Consider the following 25,004-nt stretch of genomic DNA (forward strand, 5'->3'; position numbering starts at 1 on the left):
AGATTAGGGATTAGGGTAATTCAGTTTCCTCTTCTGGCTTACTTGGAGTTTTTGTTTTAAGATGACAGTGAACATTCATTTATCAGTCAGGTGTGTGTTGCTTATGAAGAAAAAGAAAAAACTTAAATTTTAAAGCCCTGGGTTAGGTTTTCCAGAGGCCTGAGAAGACCGTCAATTCAGGCCCTATACGAATGACGGACACCAAGTCTAATATCCATTTTCATTTGTGACTTTGCCAAAGATGGGGGCAAAACTCGCACTCCTTAGAAGGAGAAGCCCCCATCCTTTGCTCCCTGCACAAAGGCTAGCGCAGTTTCTCACCGCCTGCGGCAGGCGTTTGATGGGTATGCACCGAAGACCACCGTTTTCAAATCTTACATTTACTCTGCAGGCACCCAGAGCCGCGCCTGGCCCCCTGGGGCAGGCCACCCAGCGACCAAGGCGCCTCCTTCCGGGCTCCCGCAGGCAGGGCAGCCACCCAGCCGAGTGTCCGGGTCCTGGAGTCTAGGACAGCCTCACCCCGGGCAGGCCCGCTGGGAAAAGCCCGCCCGGCCTCTCCCGACGGGAGGGGGCTATCACCACGCCAGCCCCCTGTCAGGCCCACTTTGGGTCCAGAAACCAGTCATGTAATATCCGAGGCACAGGTCCTGCCTCTCAGGAAGTCCAAACCATACTTATGTAGAAGGTAAAAATCTGTTTTCCTCCACTGTCGCCCCTTTTCCCAGGAGATACCATGTCACATCACAACAGGGTGAAAGATTCTAATAATAAAACGATCTTTCTATAAAGAAAGCACTTAAATATATGTGAACGCAACAACTGAAGGCTGGCTTTCTGATCAAGAAACATTAGAATGAAGTCAGTTCCACCGCATGAAACTCAAAGTAACATTTCCGTTCCGCTTCCCCCTGTGCCTTACCCGGACCCCACCTCGCCGCTCATCACCCTCTCCCGCGTCCTCCTTGTCCTCTTAGGAAACAATCCCGCACGCACTCTTCTGCATAATTCCCGCACACTGGGGACACTGCAAACACGCATGGCTTTACCTAGTAAGCCTCTGGAGAAATCACATTGCTTTTGATAGCTGCTACTTAATATACTGGCCCCCCACCCCGCTACTCCCCGAGTCACTGTCCAATCCGCTTTCCCAGGCCCTCAGTGGATCTGACAGTTCAGCAGACTGGAAGAACTATACCTCAAGGGGAGAGACACGCTAGCCCCGGCCCCCCGCCAAGGGCCTGTCACAGCCCCACACTCCCCCCCTCCTGCTGGAGGAGCTGGCTCTGGGGCCACAGATCGCCGGCCCTTGGAAAAGAAAAGGATGAAGAAGAAAGAAAAGGGGGGAAAAAAACTTTCCTCAAAGCACCAAATTACAGCAACCAGCTATACAAGACTGGGCATTAAAATCTGTCAAGCCATTATTTTCTGTAAATTAAATGAATCTAAAATAAGTGTCTGACATAGTTGAACCCTTATTTGGGAGAGGTTCAGATGGGCGTAAATCCAGTAAGTAACATTGGTCAAAGCAAAACAAATCCACAAAGCCGACCTCATAACAAACACTGCCTGAAAACTTGACAGCAAAAATCCAGTAAGAGGCGCTCCAGTGGTTAGCATGTGGTACTTACAAAAGTCCAGTAAGAAAATTCTTCCAAAAAACTATGGTACTGAATTTTAAAATTTCAACCCCCCCCCAAAAAACCCCAAAACCATTTCCATTTATCTACAACCATTTAGAAAATGTTAAATCTGTCAACTTTCAACTCTTAAGAAAATTTAAGTTAAATTAGATAAATTTTTCACTTCACATATTCTGCAAATGTTTTGCTTTCTAGGAACAGTTCTGTACAAAAAGAATCTCACTGACGAACACACCCAAATCCAAAACAAATAGCCCAGTACAAAGAAGCTGGAGAGTTTTTCTTTTTAATTAAGTCTAGCATCTCAGAGAACCTCGTCCACCCAATCCAATTTGCTGATTTGCTGGCAGAGAGAAGCAAAGCCCAGAGGGATTAGATGATTTGTCCAGTGTCGGCGGTGGCCCTGTGGGGTTTCCACAGGGGGGCAGACCACTGGAGAACTACTCTAACCCTGGCCTGTAATCAGTCCCATCACATCCACCCAAATGAAGCGCTGGGAGCAGACGTGAATCATGCCAGCGTGAACGCCAACTGCGATAACGTGAGGGAGTGTCAGACAGACAGGTTCCTTCTCCGATAGAGTGGGTCAGACGGACAGGTTGCAGTAGGATGGCACTTGGTTAGCAGGCCGGGGCAAGAGCAATGGGAGATTCAGAAGATTATTAGCCATAGTCCTGCTTTAGGTGTGTCTCGTGAGAGACAACAGAACAACCAGGCTAACAGCAAAAGAAATATGATTCCTTAAGCACACTAAAAGTGTCTATACTATTTATGTTATTGACCATTTGTTTGATTCATTTTCTCTTACAAACATCGGGCCATGGAGGTCCTTTTTCACTGAATGGGAAGTAATTCGCTGAGTGTTACATCAGGGTCTAAACGAACTACTCCAGGCTCTACAATTTATACTTGTGAAATAACTTAACTGGGCTTCATTAAATTTGGCCGGAACATTTCCTTTTATCCATTTTTGAGCCTCTAATTAAAGAAAAAAGGAGAAACTGAATTACATTTTTATGTTATGTGCTTTGACTTTAATTTTTCGTACAGACATCACCCCTGTTCGCCTCAACATTGCTTCCTTCCCTTCTCCAGTTGTTATGCCCCTTCCCAGGCTCCAGAGCAGCCTCCACTTCAGTTTTAGAAATTAAAATTTCAGCTACTATCAAAACCTTGGAATGAACAACAATGATGTCCTGTAAAAAGCTACATGGAAGGCCAGTATATACCTATGACAGGTATTAAACCACTATGTAAGCATGAAATGTTAATAGGGACTCATCCTATGGATGAACTTATTTCTTTATTATCATTAAGATACCGCTATGCAAAAGAATCAAGTCAAGGCCTTATTTCATACTCTTCCCCAAAATTAACTCAAAATGGATCAAAGACCTAAACGTAAGCACTGAAAACTATAAAACTTTTACAAGAAAACACAGACACAAACCCTCATGACCTTGGATTTGGTAAAGGATTTTTAGATATGACATGAAAAGCACACACAAATAAAGAAAAAAAAATAGAGAAACTGAACTTCATCAAATTGAAAAACTTCTGTGATGCAAAGGACACCTTCAAAAAAGTCTAAAGTCAACCCAGAGAATAGAAGATATTTGTAAATCATATACCTGTTAGGGGTCTTGTATTTGGAACGCATAAAGAACTCATAACTTAATAACAAAAAGATAAGTAACCCAATTAAAAAATAGGCAAAGAATCTGAACAAACACTTCTCTAAGGAAGCTAATACAAATGCCTGTTGAATAAAAAAAAGATGCCATACCTCATTAGTCCTGAAGGAAATGAAAGTCAAAACCACAAGAAAACACTACTTCACACCCACTGCAATGTATAATAATAATAATAATAATAATAATAGGCCAATTACAAGTGCTGGTGAAGATGCAATGAAACTGAAATGCTCATACATGAGTGCTGGGATTGTACATGGTGCAGCCGCTTTACAAAAGCCTGGCAATTCCTCAAATGATTAAACAGAATCACCACATGACGCAGCAGTTCTACTTCTACATCTACATCCAAGAAAAATAAACGCACGCCCACACAAAACCTCGGGCACAAATGTTTATAGCAGCACTGTTCACAACAGCCTAAAGATGGAAATAATCCAAATGTCCATCAATGAATTAAATGGTAAATAAAATGTGGTATGTCCATACAATGAATATATTTGGCAATAAAAAGGAATAAAATATGATACATGATACTTGGATGAACCTTGAAAACATTTTAAAATATTTTTAAAGATTTTATTTATTTATTTTTAGAGAGATGGGAAGGGAGGGAGAAAGAGAGGGAGAGAAACATCAATGTGTGGTTGCCTCTCTCACACCCCTCACTGGAAACCTGGCCACAACCCAGGCATGTGCCTTGACTGGGAACTGAACCAGCGACCCTTTGGTTCGCAGGCCCAAGCTCAATTCACTGAGCTGCACCAGCTAGGGCACATTATTTTTTTAAAATTTTGTTTTGTTACAGGTGTCCCAATTTTTCCATTGCTCACCCCTACCCGCCCCACCCCCAGTCATTCCCCACCCTGTTGTCCATGTCCATGGGTCCTTTATGAAAACATTATCTTAAGTGAAAGAAGCCAGTCACAAAAGTCCACATACTATATGATTCCATTCATATGAAAGTCTAAATGGGAAAATCCACAGAGAAAGTAGGTTAATTAGGACTGCAGACTGGGGGTAAAGGGGTCTTTAGCTAAAAGGTACCAGGTTTATTTTTGAGATGATGAAAATCTTTTCAAATTGTGGTGAAAGGTACACATATTTGTGAATATGCTAAAAACTACTGATTGTACACTTCAGACGGGTAAATTGTAGGGTGTGAATTATATCTCAAGAAAACTGTTTTTAAAATTTATAGGTAGAGAATCAATAAATGTTTGACTCTTAAAAAAAAAGAAAATCTTAAAAGTACACTCTTATAAACCAATCACTGTATAAGAAAATCAATCTCCAAATGCATGTGGCAACATTAATAATTAAATCAAAACATATGGCCATAATATGAATCCTGCACAAGCTTCTATTCTAAGATTCATTTGGACATTAGGCCTCTTAAAGATACAAATTTTTCTGAAGAGATACTCAGCGAAAACCTGTGGCATGAGAGAAAAGTGGCACAGAAACAATATCACACATTTGTAGAAACCGTATGTCAACAAATGCGACATGTCAAACGGCTCAAAGGCTGTGGAGCTGCGCAGTCCAACAGAACAGAACTGGAGCCGTGAGTGAGATTTAGAATTCTCTGGTGGGCAAATCTAAAAAAGTAGAAAGATACGGGCAAAACTAATTTTACATATCTTAATTAATCTAATACATTTATTTATTATTAAAAAAATAAAAAAAAAGATTTTATTTATTTATTTTTAGAGAGGGAAGGGAGGGAGAAAGAGAGAGAGAGAGAAACATCCATGTGCGGTTGCTGGGGGCCGTGGCCTGCAACCCAGGCATGTGCCCTGACTGGGAATCGAACCTGAGATGCTTTGGTTCACAGCCTGAGCTCAATACACTGAGCTACGCCAGCCAGGGCTGATCTAATACATTTAAAACTTTCAAATATAATCCATACAAAAATTATTGACATTTTACACTTTTGGGGGAGCTCTAAAATTTGTTTTTTTCTCCCCCAGAAATATGGGTATCACACCTTCACCAGCCACACTCCATGCGCTCGGCAGCCACACGTGGTGAGTGGATTTGGCAGTGAACACTGCACTTGGAAGAAACACATGTTAAACTCAAGAAGAGGAATTGTTTTTTACTTTTTTGGTTAAGAAAACCAGTTTTCCATGTCATGCCACCTCATAAATGATGTGTAAGGGAAACTGACCACTTATTAATCATCAGTGGTTAAATAACATTTCCCAAAAGAATATATTTTAGAATTATGTTAATTTTGCAAAATTTCAAAATACCTCTAAAAACTTTAAGTGAAGTATAGTTTATATATATTAAAATACACCATTTTAAGTGTACAGCTTGTTGAGTCTGGATATATGTAACCAGCAACCCAATTAAGATACAGAGCATTTATGTCACCCCAAAATGATTCCTTCCAATTCCCCAACCACTGTTCTAATTTCTATGAAAATATATTATTTTTGTAGAGTTTTGCCTATCATATAAATGGTATAAATGGAATTATACAACATGTATCTTATACTAAGTAAAAAAAAAAAAAAGCACAAGTGTTTTGAGACTCTAATCAGGTTAACTTGGGCATCAGTAATTCCTCTCCTTCTAGAGCTGAGTAGTACTCCAATATACAGCATGAACTACAATTCGCTATCCATTCTCCTGCTGATGAATAATACCTAGGTTATTTTCTAGTTTTTGTCTATCATGATGAGTAAAGCTGCTTTGAAATTCTTGTGTGTCCGTGTTATTTTTTCTCTTGTCTAAATACCTAGAAGCAGAATCACCTTTTATTTTAAAAACTTAGAATCAGAGCATTTATTTGACCGAAGACAGAAGAATCCACGTATGTGCTCTGCTGCCTGAAGGAAACGGAAGGCTTTGCGGAGCGGAGTGGCTCAGGACCCGCGGTAATCCTCTCCCCCTGCCGTTACACGCCTGCCTTCCCTGGCCCCTCCTATCAGTGCCTCTTTGCTCACTTGAGCCCCGCAACGAAACAGTTCGGTTAGTCTCTGAGCCGTGTTCCGTGACCTGGGGAACGGCTCATATTTCCACTTTAATTGTGAGAATGTTTTCCTGAAACCTACCTTCATTTTAATATAGAGTCCTGAAATTGCTCCAGGTGTCACAGGCCTTCTGAAAGCATGCTTGTAACCTGGTTAGAATTAATGTTTTTGGAGCCATCTTCATTTATGTGCAAATGAAAGGAACTGAAAAATACTCAAAGGGCTGTGAACCCATACCGTAAGAAGTGGCCATTAGAACAGTCTTGATAATTTACTGCATATTAGTTATGCTAGAAATAGGAAATGAGGTTTTGCATTGGTGTCTTGGGTATTATGGGGCACAAGGGGTCGAATATAATAATCCATAAAAACTAAACTACACACTAGTCACACACAGCTCCAATCACATAAAAGAATTCAGGTCAGAACTAGAAGAAATCTCTAAGAAATCGCAATCTCCACAGAACCGATGCACACGGACTCTTCCCTCCATAGAGGACAGCTGGCTCCGGCCATAGAACTGCCCTTCATCGCACCCAACTGCATCGTGCGTGAGCTTTTATTGCTTTAAAAATTACGACACAAATCGTTTATGGTTCCTTCCCTCCACCATTTGTCTCCATGTTGCCATTACTACTGTCTTGCACAGCAGTTCTTTTTATAAACCTACCCTAAGGCTCCTTCCATCTTGTCCCACTTCCTTTCTCCCATCTGCTCCACAAGGGAAAAAAGGTCACTGTATACCAGCGAGCCCATCTTCACCTCACTTTATGATGATGGAATTCCCTGTGGAAAGCCTTGGCCCCTCTCTGCAAGAATAGGGAAGTAATTTCATTTTCCCTGAAAATCCCCAATCCTCCTGCTAGGGCATGTGCAAAGCAAACAATTACACCATGAGAGGCACAAAACTCTTTGAGAAGCATGCCATCCTGCACGTACTGTTTTATAGCAAACCGTTTTTCAGAAAGAGAAAAAGTACACTACAATGACGATAAAGTACAGTATATCAAATACATATAAACCAGTAACATAGGAGTTTGTTATCAAGTATTAGGTACCATACATAACTCTGTGAGCTATACTTTTATACGACTGGTGGAGCAGTTGGTTTGTTTATCGCCACAGACATGTGAGTGAACGCACTGTGCTACAATGTCCCCAGGAGGCCGGAGTATTTCAATGCGATCATAACCTTATGGGACTGGGACCACTGTCATATATGGGGTCTGTGGCTGAAATGTTACTAAGAAGCACAGGACTGTACTTGGACTTTCACCATATAAAATAACATTAAAAACACATGAACCCTTCAATAAATATGAAATGTGGGTGGCTCCATAAACAGTGGCATCTCTAGAGGCATTAGACTTACTGGGGGACAATGGTACATTTTTCAGTAAGTTCGAGTGTTTTCCTAAATATTGCCCTGGCTGAGCTTCACAGCCCACTTCTTCCCCACCCGTTTACTTCACACCACAGTCTGGCTTTCCTTAATTTGCCTTGTTTTCATACATTTCCACTCACTCAAGACAAAAATCTGGCACAGTGAATTATTTTAGTTATATGGTTGAAATTTGATTGCTTTGTAAAAACTCAATTTTATTTCATTTAACAGCAAATATTCTTCTGTATATTTTGTTTTTGCCATTGTTTCATGAAATTTGTCACTTTTATTTTCTTGTTATTTTATGACTCATACAGGAAATAAGAATTCAAGAAATTTTAATATACCAATGATAATTGGGAAAAATATTTAACTATCATTGTCAAGTTTGAAAAACCAAAATACTACTTTTAAGACCTTAAATGACCAACTCTTCATTTCTAACTAAGTCTGTGACTTAAGATTTTCTTCCATATAATCAGAGGATTAATTCTTTCTTCCTGACGTAGGACACTGTGGGGATATGGAGACACACACACACACACACACCAGGACAGAGAGGGTATCACTGCAAAGTGTGAATTTATGGTATAATTTAAAAAAATATTTTATTTATTTTTAGAGAGGGAAGGGAGGGAGAAAGAGAGGGAGAGAAACATCAATGTGTGGTTGCCTCTCACACACCCCCTACCAGGGACCTGGCCCACAACCCAGGCATGTGCCCTGACTGGGAATCAAACCAGCAACCCTTTGGTTCACAGGCCGGCGCTCAATCCACTGAGCCACACCAGCCAGGATGGAATGTATGGTATAAGTTGACAGAATAAAACTAAACAAAGACACAGGAAGTTACTGTTTCGTTGAGCAGGGTGCCTGGCGCCCTGTGCTCGCTGGCAGCAGTGCTCGGCCATGAACACGCAGACCTGAGGATGCACGACCAGAAAAGGGCACACGTGCTGGCCAGTGTCCTCTGAAGAGCCAAGGTATCAGGAGGGGTGTATCACTAACATGAATGCAACAGCTCCATTTTTAAATAGCTAGAAAAACACAGCTAACTAATAAAAAAGTATCAATTATCCCACCACTCAGGGACAATGACTATAATGGTTTTGATATAATCCCTCTAAATTTTAAAACAATATTTCATTTATTTCTTTTTAGAGGGAGAGGGAGGGAGAAAGAGAGGGAGGGAAACATCATGTGTGGCTGCCTCTCACATGGCCCCCACCGGGGGACTTGGCCCACAACCCAGGCATGTGCCCTGACTGGGGATGGAACCCGCAACCCTCTGGTTCACAGCCCACACTCAATCCACTGAGCTCCACCAGCCAGGGCCCTCCAGATTTTTTTAATGCAAAGAGAAATAAACATGTTATTTTTCTCCTATTTTTTAATTTTAATTGTTGTTCAAGTACAGTTTTCTGTCTTTTACTCCCATCCCAGCCCACCCCCCCTAGTGCTCCCCACCTCCCTCCCATTTCCATCCCACCCCTAGTTTTTGTCCCTGTGTCCTTTATACTTGGTTCCTGTAAATAAACATGTTATTTTATAAAAATCTAATTTAAATAAAACTGCTTAGACATAAAACCTTAGCGTTTTAAGGTTCTGTTCCATAGTACAGTTCTATGGACTATACTATGAAAAATTATACAAAATAAGGACAGACTTCCTAACTTACTTGTTTATCCAAAATAAACATGAAATGAAACAAAGACTTAGATTGGTGGTTGTGATAGTGTGACAGTGAAAATGCTGGAAGAAAACATGGATAAATTCTTTTATTTATTTAGTTTTAGATTTTACTTATTTATTTTTTAGAGAGAGATGAAAGGAGGGAGAAAGAGAGGGAGAGAAACATCAACATGAGAGAGACACATGGATCCACTGCCCCTCACGTGCCCCAACAGGGGACCTGGCCCCACAACCCATGCAAGTGCCCTGACTGGTAATTGAACCAGCACTCTTTTGATTCGCAGGCTGGTACTCAATCCACTGAGCCACACCAGCCAGGATGGATTATTTTTAAAATCTTAGAGGCATAAAGGACTTTCTTCTTCTAAACACTGCATGAAATAAAAAAAAAAGTAAAGAGGTACTTCTGGTCAAGATGGCGTAAGGAAACACATTTGCCTCCTCTCATAACCACATCAAAATTACAACTACTATAGAGCAACCATCATTCAGAACCGTTAGAAATCAAGCTGAATGGAAGTCCTACAACTATGGAATTAAAGAAGAAACCAACTGCAGAACTGAAGAAGAAACCACTTTAAGATTGCTAGGAGGGGCAGAGACACGGGACAAGCTGGTCCCACTCCCATGGGTGGCAGATAAGAAATGATACTGATAAATATGACTCTAAAAAATGAAATTCTACTCTATTAAGTGAGTATCGTGAACAATGTCACAAGACAAATAAATAATAAAGGCCAATTTCCTAGTATATAAGAATCCTTAAAAAAAAAAAAAAAAGAATCCTTATAAAAGTGAAAAGGATGCAAAACACAGTATGAAAATGGTAAACTGAACAAATAAAGGTTCTCAGATCAAGAAATGCAGGTGGTCAGTGAACTCTCGCATCGGATTGAGCACCGTGAGCAGAATGAAAGAGACGCAAAATGGTCAAGTGAGGCCGCTTCCCCTTCACAAGGATGCTCAACCATCACGAGAAAGAAGACATCCCCAATCTCCCCACCTAACAACTAACCTATTAGCCAGTATCATTTTCTGCTAAGTGTTGGCCATCTGCTTTTGAGGACCGTTTTTTCTTTTATTTTTGATTCCCTGCACCTGGCACAAGACTAGCACTAATGTTTGCTGAAACAAAATGTGAATAAATGAAATGCTTTCCAAAAGCAGTATGTCAATTTACAATGCTACCAGCAGTGTATAATTAACATTTTAACTGTACTCTCTTTTCACTTGAACTGACCCCAAGCAGGATTACAATCAAACAAAATCAGACTTAGAGTCGTCATAACCTAACTGCTGGAAAACAGAGAGAGACAATCCATCCTGACAGAGGGAAAATATCACCTACATGCAATGACTGTGAACTTCTAATCAGAGACAACGGGGGCCAGAGGACAGTACAGTGACGTCCTGAAAGAGCAGACCGATCAGACTGGAGGAGCAAAAACGCCCCCTACCACCAACCTGGACTTCCGTGTTCTGTGAAAATAGCCTCCAAGAATAAAGATGAGATGAAGACAATTCTAGACTTAAAAAATAACACCTAGCAGCCCTGGCTGGTGTGGCTCAGTGGACTGAGTGCCAGCCTATGAACTGAAGGATCACTGGTTCGGTTCCCAGTCAGGGCACATGTCTGGGTTGTCACCCAGGTCCCCAGTTGGGGGTGTGCAAGAGACAACCACACGTTAGTGTTTCTCTCCTCTTTCCCACTCTTAAAAAAAAAACTAAGTAAATAAAATCTTAAAAAAAACACAAAACAACAAAAAAAACACCTAGCAAAACAAGACCTGTATAAGACCTGCTGTCTTCACATCTTCACACTGAAGGGAAATGATATCTTATAGAAACTAAAATCATCAAGAAATGGTATTTATGCAGCTAAACATAAAAGACTACTGTGTTCCTTTTAATTTCTTTAACATGTACATTACTGTGCAAAGCAGTAATAATGGGGCTTATCATGTACATAGATAAAACTATAACCTACTCAAGCCGACACAGATGAAGTAGAACATGTGAATAGCACTCATCTATTGAAGAATTTGAATTAATTATCAGACGCTTCCCAGAGAGAAAACCCTAGGCCAGATGGTTTCACTGGTGAACTTTACTAAACATGTGAGCAAGAAATAACATTTATCTTATACGAATTCTTTAAGAAAACAGAGGAAGAAGAAGCACTTCCCAACTCATTTATCTGTTCATCACCACCCTGGAACCAAAACCTGACCAAAGACATTACAAGGGAAGAAAGGCAAGGACCAACCTTCCTTGTGAACGAACATATTGTAGAAGCAAATATTCCTAACAAAATATTAACAAACTGAATCCAACATTTTATGAAAGAGATAATATATTCTGATCAGTAGTATTTGTCACAAGCTTGAAAGGTTGGCTTAACATCTGGCATTCCATCCGTGTAATTCGTAATACTAAGAGAATAAGGGAGATCAAAAACGACGTGCTATTTCAATAAACGCAACAGTAATTTTGTTTAGATACTCACTTTAAGTTCTCTAATTCCTGTTTTCTTAACGGAGAAGAAGGTGGAGCTGGAATGAATTTATCACCATCATGGCTTTTACTGCTAAAATAAAGATGGACTCTCAGTTATGAAGAGCAACAAATAAATGGTTAAATGCTAAACTTTGTTTCTCTATCCTCACTCCCGTGCAATTTTTTGAGACAAAAGTGTGAAAGAGGCAAAGCAATGAAATATGCTTATAACTCAGTATCACTCAGGTGCTAAAACTACACTGTACGCTAGTTTCTCCCCCAGCACACGATACCGCTTTCAAAAGCCCCTAAATGAGAACAGTATCTCCGCCATGCAAAGAAAACCACTCCAAGGTTTTCACACATTCCTCATTCTTGTCATGGCATTTTATCAACTACGGTAGAATACAACCCCTTTATGGAGGGAAAAAATCCTACAATTTTGTTTCAGATTTTCTATATCACACACTCATTTCTATTATACTTAAGATAAAACGCTGGGATGGGAGACTGGAGTTTGAAGTGCCATGTGTAAAAAGAACACTCTTATATAAAGAGGTGTTGACTTATTACTAAAGAAGCTTTCCCAATGTTTATAGAATGGTATAGGTTTAAGATTTAAGTATTTCTTTTAATAAAAGGAAAAAAAAAACACTGCTTCTTCTGCAACAGGATTTTTTGCAGCTATTCTTCCTGTTACTGAAAAGCTGTTACTTTCCACTTTTCTCTCCCAAGGTTCTCTCCTGACTCAGCCTTCACCTGTTTTTCTCTTCCAGAAACACTTAAACATTCATACTTTCCTTTCTTATTATTCAAAACAGATGATTTTGGAAATTCGGGCTGCAGACTGTAGGAGCGCACCCAAAGGACAGAGAGAGGCTTACTAATGAGGTCCGGGAGGGGTTCAGAGGAATTAGAATACCTGCAAGTTTCACTGCTTTCGCTGCTCTCAGGGTTCCCGCCTAACTGACTGCTGTTTTTAGACCCATTCTCCTGCTTCGGATCTTGCTGTTCTTCAGGTAACAGCAGCAAGGCATTTCTGAGACAGATGGCTGCAAACTCCATACTGGCTACAGGGATGGCTGAGGACTGCCCGTCACTTAAAAGAACAAAACCAAATTAGCTAAGCAAATAACATAAAAAGAAATAATACTTCTCCACGATCCAAAATAAAACCAATATAATGGTAAATGAAAACTTTGCCCTGTGATAGGTAGACATTTTTGTATAAGCAGTTACAAGAGAATGCTAAAAACCCAAATTCTAAATAGTATATATAAGGTACAAAAAGCATAGATCGCAAGCACACACACTATACACATCGTTGTTAATGCAACAAAGGGGCTACAGAGAAGGAAGGACAACTAGGCAGGTTTAATAAGAACTGGAAGCAAGGGAAGAAAGATTGTCACATTTAACCCTTATTTACTTTTGAAAATGACTTAAAAAAAGATTTATGTATTTTTAGAGAGAAAGGAAGGAAGGGAGAGAAACGCTGATGTGTGACATCGATTAGCTGCCTCTCACACCCCGACCAACGGGGGACCCGGTCCGCAGCCCAGGCATGCGCCCTGACCAGGAACCGAACCTGTCCCGCACTCCACCCACGGAGCCACACCAGCCAGGGCTGAAAATGACTTAAAAAAAAAAAAAAAGGTTTTGAAAAGGTAGCATTATCTCTTGTCTTATAATTTTGTTGAGATTTTATATAACTTTCTTTGCTTTGATATATCAAGCTGAATTGGTTTTATTTTGAAAATACATAAATGTAAAAATTAGTAACAATTTTGAAATCGTAGGAAAGTGATATGTTAATACATAAAGTCCTTTAAAAATTCTTCATTACAGTTGAAATAAATTAGGACCAAAATATTGTGGGTCAGATACTATTTTAAAACTATGAGAAAACTTTTATTTTGGCAGGGGGTGGCAGGGGGGTAGGGAAGCAGTGAATGTTTTACAAAGCCTACTTACTTTAGAAATACAACACCAAATTGGAATCTTTATACAAGATAAAGATGTTTGTATGTAAGTCATTCACTAAAGGTTCTTACATTTGACAGATTTATGATACTTTGGATGCTTTACATATCAGTTCTTTTTTCTCCTAATAGAAAGAATTAGCTTCAGGGTCTCTAAGAAAATACCTAAAGGAGAAGTTAACCATGATAAACCTTGAAAAGGAAACATGAAGATGCCCTCTCCTGGACATTCTGGATAACGGCACTGACCAGACCAGGCCTTCCCGGGCCATTAGTCATTTCAGCACCCATGCTGCGCAGGCAGCCGAACTCACATGTCAGGCAACACTCACTACGGACCTATTCTGAAAGAGCCATAAAACCTAGCTACAGCGTAGTTTCCCCCATGAAATGAGGAGTCTGAACACAGCCCCTTTCTCTCTGCAGCATACTTACTTGTACACGGTGTTCTGTATGGACTGGGACGCCAGAACTATTTTGCGATGGTAGCCTTGGCCAACGATAGACTGCACAATTCCTTTTTTACTGGGAAGGCCTTTTGTTTCTTGTTCAGAAGTCTACAAAACACAAACGATTTCCAATTAATTTAACAGAATCATGAAACAGGGTATGAAAAATTAACTAATACCTTACCAGTTACTCAGTAAAGCTCTTAAGACGCATCAGTGTGGAGCTTTTGGTGATAAAGGAAGTATGTTCAGTATCGAAGAAAAGAGTACTTGGGGCTGAAAGTCTTTGACATATGCTGTATTTTAATTAATATGAGATTTGAGGTAATTCCAAGGGAAAAAGGCAATTTAAGAATGACTCGAGCATGTATTTAGAATGATTTATTTAGAATATTCGACCCCCCAGGTACCAGGCTGCACATCACAGGCACTTTAAATCAGAGTAAAAAGAGATTCACATAAACACAGTGAAAAAGAAAAGGGAGGCAGCTCTGAGTCCTAAAGTGAATTTTTTCCCTTCCTAATTGAAAGTATGTATTAATTAAATTGTCAAAAACATATAAACTTTAATAAGCTACATACGTCACAATTCTCGCCTTGCAGTAAATTAAAATCCTAAGACCCTGTAAACATTAAACTGAAAGTGGTAAAAGCTACTTGCATGTATGTATACATACATATAAAATATATATTAAAATATACTAAGCCCTGGCCAGGTAGCTCAATTGATTAAAGTGCCATCCCAATATGCCAAGGTTACAGGTTTGATCCCTGGTCAGGGCACACACAAAAATCAAATACTGAATGGATAAATACGTGGAACAACAAATCGATGTTTCTCTCTCTTCTTCTCTCTCAAATTAATAAATATAGGGCATTTCACTAAGCTATATTATCTCATTATAAGAGTTTGGGGCCAATTTCATTTGCCTTCTTTACTCTGCCTCTGATTCACCTGCAGGTGGAATCCCAGCTAGTCATTTGACGAACTCTTCCAGGTTCTCACATACAGGCACAAAGTGGAGCCAACCCACATGGACTTGCAGAGTTCAACTCTGCCCTGTGAAGAAACGTCCTTCTCTAAATAACAATGTTTCTGTGTTGCTACCTAGTGCTCCCTAATGTAACTGCGTTATACCTGTGCCTCCAGTGTGACTTCTAATAAAACAAGGATTCACTGTACAGTCACTTTAAAAAGAAAATATTACATAATGCTTAACTGCTCTAATTTGAACAAATTTGTGTTGAGCCATTACTGGAAGGAAGGACTTCCATTCTGACTTCTTTTCCTAGTGATGGTGATAAATTTATAATGATTCATCTATACTCTCTTCCCTGATCCTTTAGGCCATGCATGCAAGCTGATCATCTGGCTAGATCTGGAGATGCAACAGATGAAAACCATGATGGAATGGACCTGAAACTCCATGGCAATAAACCATATATTTAATAATACACCCATAGCCAGAAAGTGTGCCAGATCGGTCTTAAAGAATCACATGTAATTAAAATATTATTGTATAATACCTTGGAAGTAATAACATTAACAAATCTGAATTTCAAAACTCAGAAAAAAATGGTACATTTTCAGAAAACTAAGTGATACACTGTGTTTTTTTTTAAGCCTTCTCTTACATTGGTTAAGTACTCTCCCTACAATGGAGTCTTGTGATGTTGTTTAGCAGATTTCTTCTCATATATTATACACCACCCACCTGCACATAAGCCCTACTTCTGCCAAATCAACAGGACAAAAGGATCTCCTTAGCACCCTCAATTTAACAAGTTGGTTGTTTTTATTAAAAAGTAAATTTCTTTCTCAGGGTACTAACTGCTTCATTTAGCATCTCCTCTGTCCTCACTAGATGAAAGAAATTTGATGTAATTTTCTTTGGAGTTTATTGTTGCTCCTCTTTGGATTTTGTTTTCTGATTTTGAGAGCATTTTGGGTTGTTCTTACTATCTTTTAGGTCCCTTCAGATCATTTTTAAAAGGAGGAGAAACATACACAAAGACAGATAAATATTTAAGGCAAATCTATTATTAGGACAGACTATGAGTGTTCTGGTATTGATCAAATTATGGTAACTAAGTCTTCTTTATTACAAATGTAAAACTTTTTAGAAGAAAATGGAAGGGGTCATAATCCACAAAAACAACTGTAAAAAGCACTGTTTCTAAAAATAAGCCATTTGAAAAGAAGACATTAAACCTTAATGTGTGTCTCTCCTCCCGGAAAGTGTGACCCCCGGGTTCCCATTCACTGTGCAGGAGAAGGGCCTCCAACACTCAAATTCATCAATGGGTCAAAGAAAACACACTTTCTAGAGAGCCTTTTATTTAAAAAAAAAAAAGTATAAATTTCGCCTAGAATGGTTCGTCAGCCCATTTAACACTTATCCAGGAGAAAGACCGTCCCGTAAAAGGAGAAGCGCAGCGGAATGACTCACAGAAGCCGCTCAGAGGCAACATCCCCACTGTGCCCCCGCTGTGCTCCAACCGCCAGGCCAGCACACCTCTTTGAACCCATTAGTCCTTGCAGGTGTTTTTCGGGAAGTGCTGCTTAGCAGGAGGACAGCCTGAACATCCTCCATCACCTATGGCAGGCATGCCAGGTAACATTTCAGGTCATACCCCTCCAATCTCCACTGACCTCCAGAGCGCAGCAAGGGTTGGGGTGGTCAGGAAACGGGGTGATACAGACACCTGGCAATTTTGATACAACCTGCCTTCCCCCACTTCCCACTACCACTCCTCACCTGAGATACAAAGCCTTTCACCCACTGCCATTTGGAGATAATCTAGGTGTGGACGCCAATGTACACTGGCCTATTTCTCACAGCCACTGCGGACCAACGTGTAGAGAGAAACAGCCCAGTAACCCACGAACTCTGAACCATTTACTGAATCAAAAGTAGAGCCCCAGGCACTGAGGGAAACGTAGTGCAACGCAGCTGTCTGCACACTAGGTCACCACCAGTCTTTCTCTTAACCACTGGGTGCACGCGCACCATCTCACACCTGCAGACGGCACAGCCCCTGCCCCAGCAGCTAGCCCACGTCTGTTCCCACAGGTGTGACCTTCTACGGGCTTCAAGTCTTCCATGGGGCTGCTGACACCAGCTGCCACACTTACCTAGAACAGAATGTTAACGATTGACTTTATGAAAACTGCATTTTTTGGTCGAGCTGTTTAAGAACAGAAGACTATCTTTTCTAAATTCCCTGTGAGTTAAAGAAGGGATGAGGTCTTGTAGGTTCCCAAGTATCTTTTGCGTTCCATGTAACAGGGGGGAAGGCATGGGTTTGAAAAGATACCCAGGCAGCACTCACCCCCTTATTGGCAGCAATGCAGCATTCAGCCAGCCGAAGCCAGAGGCGGGGATTGGCGTGATAAACCTGAACGGCTTCAATCAGGCACTCGAAGGCGGCAAGAGGCCTTCCGATGTGAAGCAGCTGAATCCCACAGTTATAGAGCAACTCGTACCTCTTGTTGGTTAGTAATGTACACATGGGTCTTCCTGAGAACTTTTTGCCTAATGATAAAAATCAGATGAGAAGAAATCATCAGATTTAAATGTCACACTGAAAACATCTATTCCACTAAGTACTTAAACACTACCATGTTTAATACCAGTGACCCCAATTTGAAGTTTCATAGCTCCCCTCAGTGATGATCCTCTCCAGCCCCAACCAGCCCCCTAAATATTCTCCAGTCATCTCAGTTGTCTGCTTGCCAACAAATGAGAAGCTCCTCAGGCAACAATGTTCCAGGAAGGCAAAGAGAGGAGATAGGACCTACTTGCTACATTTTTAAAGTCTGTAAGTAGCCCTGGCTGGTGTGGCTCAGTGGACTGAGCGCCAGCCTGTGAACCAAAGGGTAGCTGGTTCCATTGCTGGTCAGGGCACATGCCTGGGCTGCGGGGCAGGTCTCCAGTGGGGGCATGTGAGAGGCAACCACACATTGATGTTTCTTTCCCTCTGTCTCCCCCTTCCCCTTTGTCTAAAAATAAATAAATAAATAAGTATTCTTAAACAAAAATATTCAAAGTTTCACAATCCATAATAAAGTAAGATTATTGGTGACTTTAGACACATTTTTCATCAATTAATAGTTTTAAAAAATGTTTTACAAAGCTAAATAATTGTTTGATTTTAAGCATTTCAAATCAAGGATCTGTATAATATGAATGTTGAAGGAATAAATTTCAGAAATTGCTTAAAGATTGCCAGGTGGTGCCATTAGTGAAACCCTGAAAAGAAGCTATAATAACACTAAGTTTGGCACAGTCAAGAAATCTTAACAAAATATTTTTGTTTTCAACATTACCATATGAGATTATTCATTTTCAAATCCATGAAAAAGTAAATTTAAATGTCTTTGATAATTATTCTGAACCCCTTGCTATTTATTGAAAGTAGCAATATGTACTAAAACTCCCCAAACCTGTTGCACAGGCTCAGTGTTAACTGTAAATGCACACGGCATGCATTTTGACCAGATGATTGCCCTTTTCTTTTTAAGAGTTTATTTATTCATTTCTAGAGAGAGGGGGAGGGAGGGAGAATGAGAAGGAAAGAAACATTGATGTACGAGAGAAACATCAATCAGTTGCTTCTCACATGCATCCACACCTGGTCTGCAAGCCAGGCATGTGCCCTAACTGGGAATCAAACCAGTGACCCCTGGTTCACAGGCCAGGGCCCAACCCACTGAGCCACGCCAGCCAGGCAAGATAGTTGCTCTTTACGATTACACTTTTCTCACGCGGTAAAGTGTAAGCTGTCCCCCAGCAAAGGGCATACCTGGATCAGTGCTGCCGGCACTGAGCTGTGCACAGACATTGTCATTCTCCTGCAGAGCTTTTTTGAAGTAGAAAATCCCCAAATTGTGCTTGCTCATGGCAAAATGGATGCAACCAAGATTATTCCAGAACATACATCGCAAGCATTCGCCTATGAAAAACACAAATACATTTGTCCACAAATTTCACTGTTGCCGCACATCACCTCAGAACGGGGCTTCTCTAACACGAGTCAACTCTACATGCCATTCCACACAGTCCCTGCAGAGCAGTTCACAAGGCGTCTGCAGTTTAGGGAACATCTGAAAATCTTGTAAACTCCCTTTCCTTTTAACATCTCTTTTATTAAAGGTGATAAGCCAAACTGTGTAATGATTTAATTAGCCTGTTGAGTTTTTTTCTAATTTTTAATAATTGTAGGCAACAGATACAAAAAATGCAAACCCCCCCAAATATTTATTAGTAAATTAATGTATACGTATTACATCCACATAGCAAAACACTATGTAGAAACTGGAAAGAATGAAGCAAGTATATATGGAAATAGTCAAAATATATTAAATGAATACATAAAGCAAGTCCCAGTGTTGCTTGTTAAACTGTAACCACCACTGTTTTGGTTCACACTTTGAACACGGCCACGGCTGAACATCCATGTTTCCATGTTAGTTGGCATTTGTATTTCTTGCTCTGAACACTGCCTCTTCCTGTTTTTGACCCGTTTTTTAAATTTGGCTACAGATGTTTTTCTATTGGTTACCTGTTATGGAAACCTTCTGTTGCATCTGTTTCCAATATTCCCCCCACTGCCAGTTTATCATCTGTCTTGTGACTTGGTCCAGTGTATGTGTGTTTATGTTTTTCATCATAAAAAGTTTTTAAATTTTTATGTGGTCAAATTTAATAATCTTTTGTAACTACCATGGTTCTTGGATTTTGGATAATGTTTAAACAAGGTTCCCCCACCACAAAATTAATATATTCATCCAAGTTTCCTTTTATTGCTTCTATGATTTTGTTTTCACATTTTGATCCTTCATCTCTCTGGATTTTATTTTTGTGTAATTAGTGGAAGCAATCCAAGCTTTAGTTTTCTTTTTCTAAATGGCTTCCCAAACTTTCTAAAGCTATTTACTGACAGCTCACCTTTCCTCAATGATATAAAATGCCTGACTAGACTGACGAAATTCACGATCAGGATATTCAACGCTTAGAACTAAAAACTAAAGGTTAGCTTTTGAAATGGTTTAAAATTAGGCAACTTCCAGACAAGATAGCAGCATAGACACACATGCCTTGCCTCCTCCCACAACCACATCAAAATCACAACTAAAATACAGAACCATCACTCAGAACTGTCAGAAATTGCACTGAATGGGAGTCTGACAACTACAGAGTTAGAGAAACCACACCCATGCAGACTGGTGGGAGGGGCACAGAGGCAGAACAGGCTGGTCCCTCACCCACAGGTGATGGATTAAAATTAGGGAAGGAGTCCAGCTCCACACCAGGCCCCCTAGCCCCAGGTTCCAGTGCCAGGACAAGTCTTTACAACTTCTGGCTGCAAAAACCCGTGGGGATTGAGTCAGTGAAAGAAAATGCTGGAGCCCCAAGCAGTTCCTCTTAAAGAACCCAGACAGATTCACCTACTGAGACTCACTCCCTCCGAGCTCCAGCACGGGGTAGCAGTTTGAAAGGCACCAGTGGTACACAGGGAGAAAATGAAGTGGCTGGCATCAAGACTGGCAGAGGCCATTGTCCCTTTTCTAAACCCTTCCCACACAAACCCAGCAAACTGGTGCCATATCTGAGACGCCATCAACTTGGCTAATACTGTTTGCCCTGCCCTGGAGATCCGGAGATGCTGCCCCCGCCCCCACCCCCAAGTTATGGGTCCACCCAAGCTGCTTTTCCATATGAATGGCTGGTCTTAGCTTATGCTTCACAACTTCCTAAATCCTCTCGAACAAGCAACAGCCAGCCTCAGTGAGCCTCAGGCCCAGCACTAGCAGCAGCCAGCCTAGATTCACAGTTTGGCTTCACCTGGGAATCACCAAGTCCAGCACAAGCAGCAACCATCTCAGATTGCATTATAGCTCAGGCAGGGTGGCCCAGGGCAAAACACAGGTGGGGGCTGACCTTGGCCTGTACCACCTGGGAAATCCCAAGGTCTATACACATAGTGGGTAGCTAGAGACCATGCCAGAGCATGACCACCTCGCCCCTGCACAGCTGATCCTCCAAAGAGGGCAGAGGGTGGTGATCAGTGGTCACAGCCAGTCCTTGCAGCTGACTGGCCTGGGTATATCCCTCCCATTGACCTGCCAACAGCAACCAAGGCTTGACTACAAGAGGGAGTGATAGGGGACTTAAAAGTTGGACATTTTTAGTTTAAATAATAGCTAATTAGCTTAGTAGTCAATGCATATAAAAGCTTTTCTTGCAGGAACTGAAGGTATGACCCCCCCTGACTCCAGGAGACTATAAGTATTTCCACCTTTGTTCCTCAGTAGGACTGAAAGTAATTCAAGATGATATCTGAGCCACTGTACTCCAGGGTGAGAGGACCACCACCCAGGACACAGCTAAACACCATTACCTGGGACACAGCTTAAGCCCACTGCCCACGGCAAGAATGCTGAAGTTTTTGTTTTTTTTTAATGCAATTAACATTCTCCTGAATTCCAAACCCTTACCTACACTTTGTTCTCCTTATAAAAAGGGCCATTTTAAAATGTAATTTAAAGTGGTCTATTAGGGTATGAACCTGCCATCTTCTCAGATCGCTGGCCATATGAATAAAGCATCCATAAAGATTCAATCCCTGTCTCCGCTTATTGGGTTTGGTAGTGGCAGGCAGCCCGAACTTCGGTGTCTTTTCCAGTTTCAGAAGGTGTACTCAGCGCACATGAAGGATGCACCTCGAGTACCCAGATTCCATGATAGAGGAGGCTGTGCCACTGGACCTTATGGAACATCTACTACATTAAGCCACGCTACCAAGACAAGGAGTCAAAGCAGCTCTGCCTAATACTTAGAAACAAACACAGGGAGGCTGCCAAAATGAGGAGACAAGGAAACATGGCCCAAATGAAAGAAAAGATCAAAACTCCAGAAAAAGAGCTAAATGAAATAGAGATAAGCAATCTATCAGATGCAGAGTTCAAACACAGGTTATAAGGATGCTCAAGGAACGTGGTGAGGACCTCAACAGAATAAAAAACCCAGTCAGAAACAAATGATACACTAATTGAAATAAAGAACAATTTATAGGTAAACAATAGTAGAGTGGATGAAGCCAAGAATCAACTCCATGATTTAGAATGTAAGGAAAAAAAAACAACCAATCAAAGCAAGAAGAAAAGAAGAATCCTCTAAAATGAGGATAGTATAAGCAACCTCTGGGATAACATCAAGTGACCCAACATTTGCATTATTGGGGTGCCAGAGGGAGAAAAGAAAGCAAGAAATTGGAAATCTATTTTTAAGGATAATAAAAAACTTCCCTCAATTTGGTGAGGGAAATAGACAAGCAAGTTCAGGAAGCACAGAGAGTCCCAAACAACACAGAAACAAAGAGGCTCACTCCAAGAGATATCATAATTAAAATGTCAAGGGTTAAAGATAAAGAGAGAATCTTAAAAGCAGCAAAAGAAATTAGTTACCTGCAGGGAAGTACCCATAAGACTGTCAGCTGACTTCTCAAAACAAACTTTGCAGGCTAGAAGGGATTGGCAAGAAATATTCAAAGTCATGAAAAGTAGGGACCTACAGCCAAGATTGCTCTACCCAGCACAGCTATCATTTAGATTAGAGGAGCAGATAAAAAGCTTCCCAGAAAACAAACAAAAACACAACAACAACAACAAAGGGAGTTCATCATCACCAAACCATTATTATATGAAATGTTAAAGGGACTTATTTAAGAAAAAGAAGATCAAAACTGTGAATAAAATGGCAATAAATACATATCTATCAACAATCTAAAAATTGTTGACACTAAATTTGAAACTATAAAAATCAAATTAAGCAAACAAGAACAGAGACAGGATCATGGATATGGAGAGCATCCTGATGGGTGCCAGGTGGGAGGGGGGTCAGGGAGAATGGGTGAAGAGTGAGGGGGTTAAGAAGCACAAATAGGTAGTTTCAGAGTAGCCATGGGGATGTAAAGTACACTATAGGAAACGGAGTAGCCGAAGAACTTACATGCATGACCCGTGGACATGAACGATGGTGGGGAACTGCCTGAGGGGGTGGGGGTTGTCGGTGGAAGGGGACAAAGGGGGAAAAATCAGGACAACTCTAATAGCATAATCAATAAAATATAAATAAAAATAAATATAATTAAGCAATGATTATATATATAAAAAAGGACATACACTAAAATGTTTAAAGGAGACTGCTTCTGGGTGGTGGTATTGTCAACATTTTTATATATGGAAGTAAATTAAAATTTTCCAAATTAATTATGGAAAAACAAATATATGAAACATTCAACTATTATATAAAAATCTTTCCATTGAATTATGGTAACTGTTTTCTTGGCTGGTGTGGCTCAGTGGGCTGAGCGTTGTCCTGTGAACTGAAGGGTCGACAGTTTAATTCCTGGTCAGGGTGCACGCCTGGGTTGCAGGCTGGGCTCCACGTTGGGGGCATGCAGGAGGCAACCAATTGATGTTTCTCTTGCACATCAATGTTTTCCTCCCTCTCTCTCTCCCTCCCTTCCCAACCCTCTAAAAAGAAGTAAGTATTATTAAAAAACAGTGTGGTAACTGTTGGCCAGTCAGTCAACAACACGTCCCGCTCCCAACCCCAGTTTGGAGACCACCAACACCTATTTCGGACTCTGTGTCAAGACCATCCTAAGCAAAGTTTTCCCAAAGCATATTACCTGGCTTGTCTGAGAGACCATTACATTAATTGAGTGTTAATGGGCCCCGGGGGGAAGCCATGACAATAAAAACATCAAAAATTAAGATTTAACAGACAGACACGGGTACTCAGAACAAATGAATTTCCAAGAGAATTATGATGGGATTGCCTTTCTCCGTCATCTATGACTCCAACGAACTGAAGGAGGAAATGGGAGAAGGTTTAAGTATTTAGTTTGCATGTATGTTCTGTGCATATATATAGCATAGAATTAAATCGAAAAAATGTATTCAGTCTTTGTATTTTATTTTTTTCAAAGATTCTATTTATTTATTCTCAGAGAGAGGAGAAGGAAGGGAGAGAGAGGGGGAGAGAAACATCAATGTGAGAGAGAACATCAGTTGGCTGCCTCTCACATGCACTCCAACCAGGGACCAAACCCGCAACCCAGGTATGTGCCCTGATCAGGAATTGAACTGGTGACCTTTGGCTTTGTGGATGATGCCAAGCCAACAGAGCCACACCGGTCAGGGCCAACCTCATTCTTGAATGAACTGATTTTCGTCCTTCCTCCTCATAAAACAGGAATGATATGAAATTGACAGCAACACATTTTACCATTAATATCAAGCAATCCATTAAAACTTTCTAAATAGAGGCAAGGATAACGGTAATTATCTTCTTAACTGTATAGAAATATTTTTGTTAATTATTCAAAGAAATCACATTTTTCACTGCTTTTATGGGAAAAAAAGAAAAAGTAAAAACATTATAATCCCATTTCCTTAAAAGGTCTCACTTCACAAAAAAAAAAAGACCAAAGACCTTATTCCCTGGACATAATTTCTAAGCTGCTATTAAGAAACAAATGAAAGAAAGAACAAGCAGGATAAAAGAAAAGTAGAAGTATAAGCAGTGAGGTGTCTTCTAAAACAGAACTCAGTAGTAAATTTCCAATAATTTTCTGCAGCAGACATAATAAAACATGTTCCTTTAAAAGATT

The 25,004-nt window shown here is 40.5% G+C and overlaps 1 protein-coding gene across 4 annotated transcripts in view; it reads right to left on the reverse strand.

The window, feature by feature from the left end:
- The window catches only part of CNOT10 (CCR4-NOT transcription complex subunit 10), a 59,550-nt gene that overhangs the window by 12,047 nt on the left and 22,499 nt on the right, over positions 1–25,004 (reverse strand). For 3 of the 4 annotated variants that reach the window (XM_036030555.1, XM_028518362.2, XM_028518361.2), the window contains 5 exons: positions 19,128–19,277; positions 17,655–17,857; positions 14,308–14,429; positions 12,813–12,989; positions 11,901–11,981 (listed from right to left, as the gene is read on the reverse strand). In XM_036030555.1, coding sequence (XP_035886448.1) covers positions 11,901–11,981; positions 12,813–12,989; positions 14,308–14,429; positions 17,655–17,857; positions 19,128–19,277 — 733 coding nt within the window. The remainder of the gene's footprint in view (positions 1–11,900; positions 11,982–12,812; positions 12,990–14,307; positions 14,430–17,654; positions 17,858–19,127; positions 19,278–25,004) is intronic. The other variant, XM_036030556.1, reaches the window with a different exon arrangement.

This window comes from Phyllostomus discolor, chromosome 7 (assembly GCF_004126475.2).
Source record: "Phyllostomus discolor isolate MPI-MPIP mPhyDis1 chromosome 7, mPhyDis1.pri.v3, whole genome shotgun sequence".
Lineage (NCBI taxonomy): Eukaryota > Metazoa > Chordata > Mammalia > Chiroptera > Phyllostomidae > Phyllostomus > Phyllostomus discolor.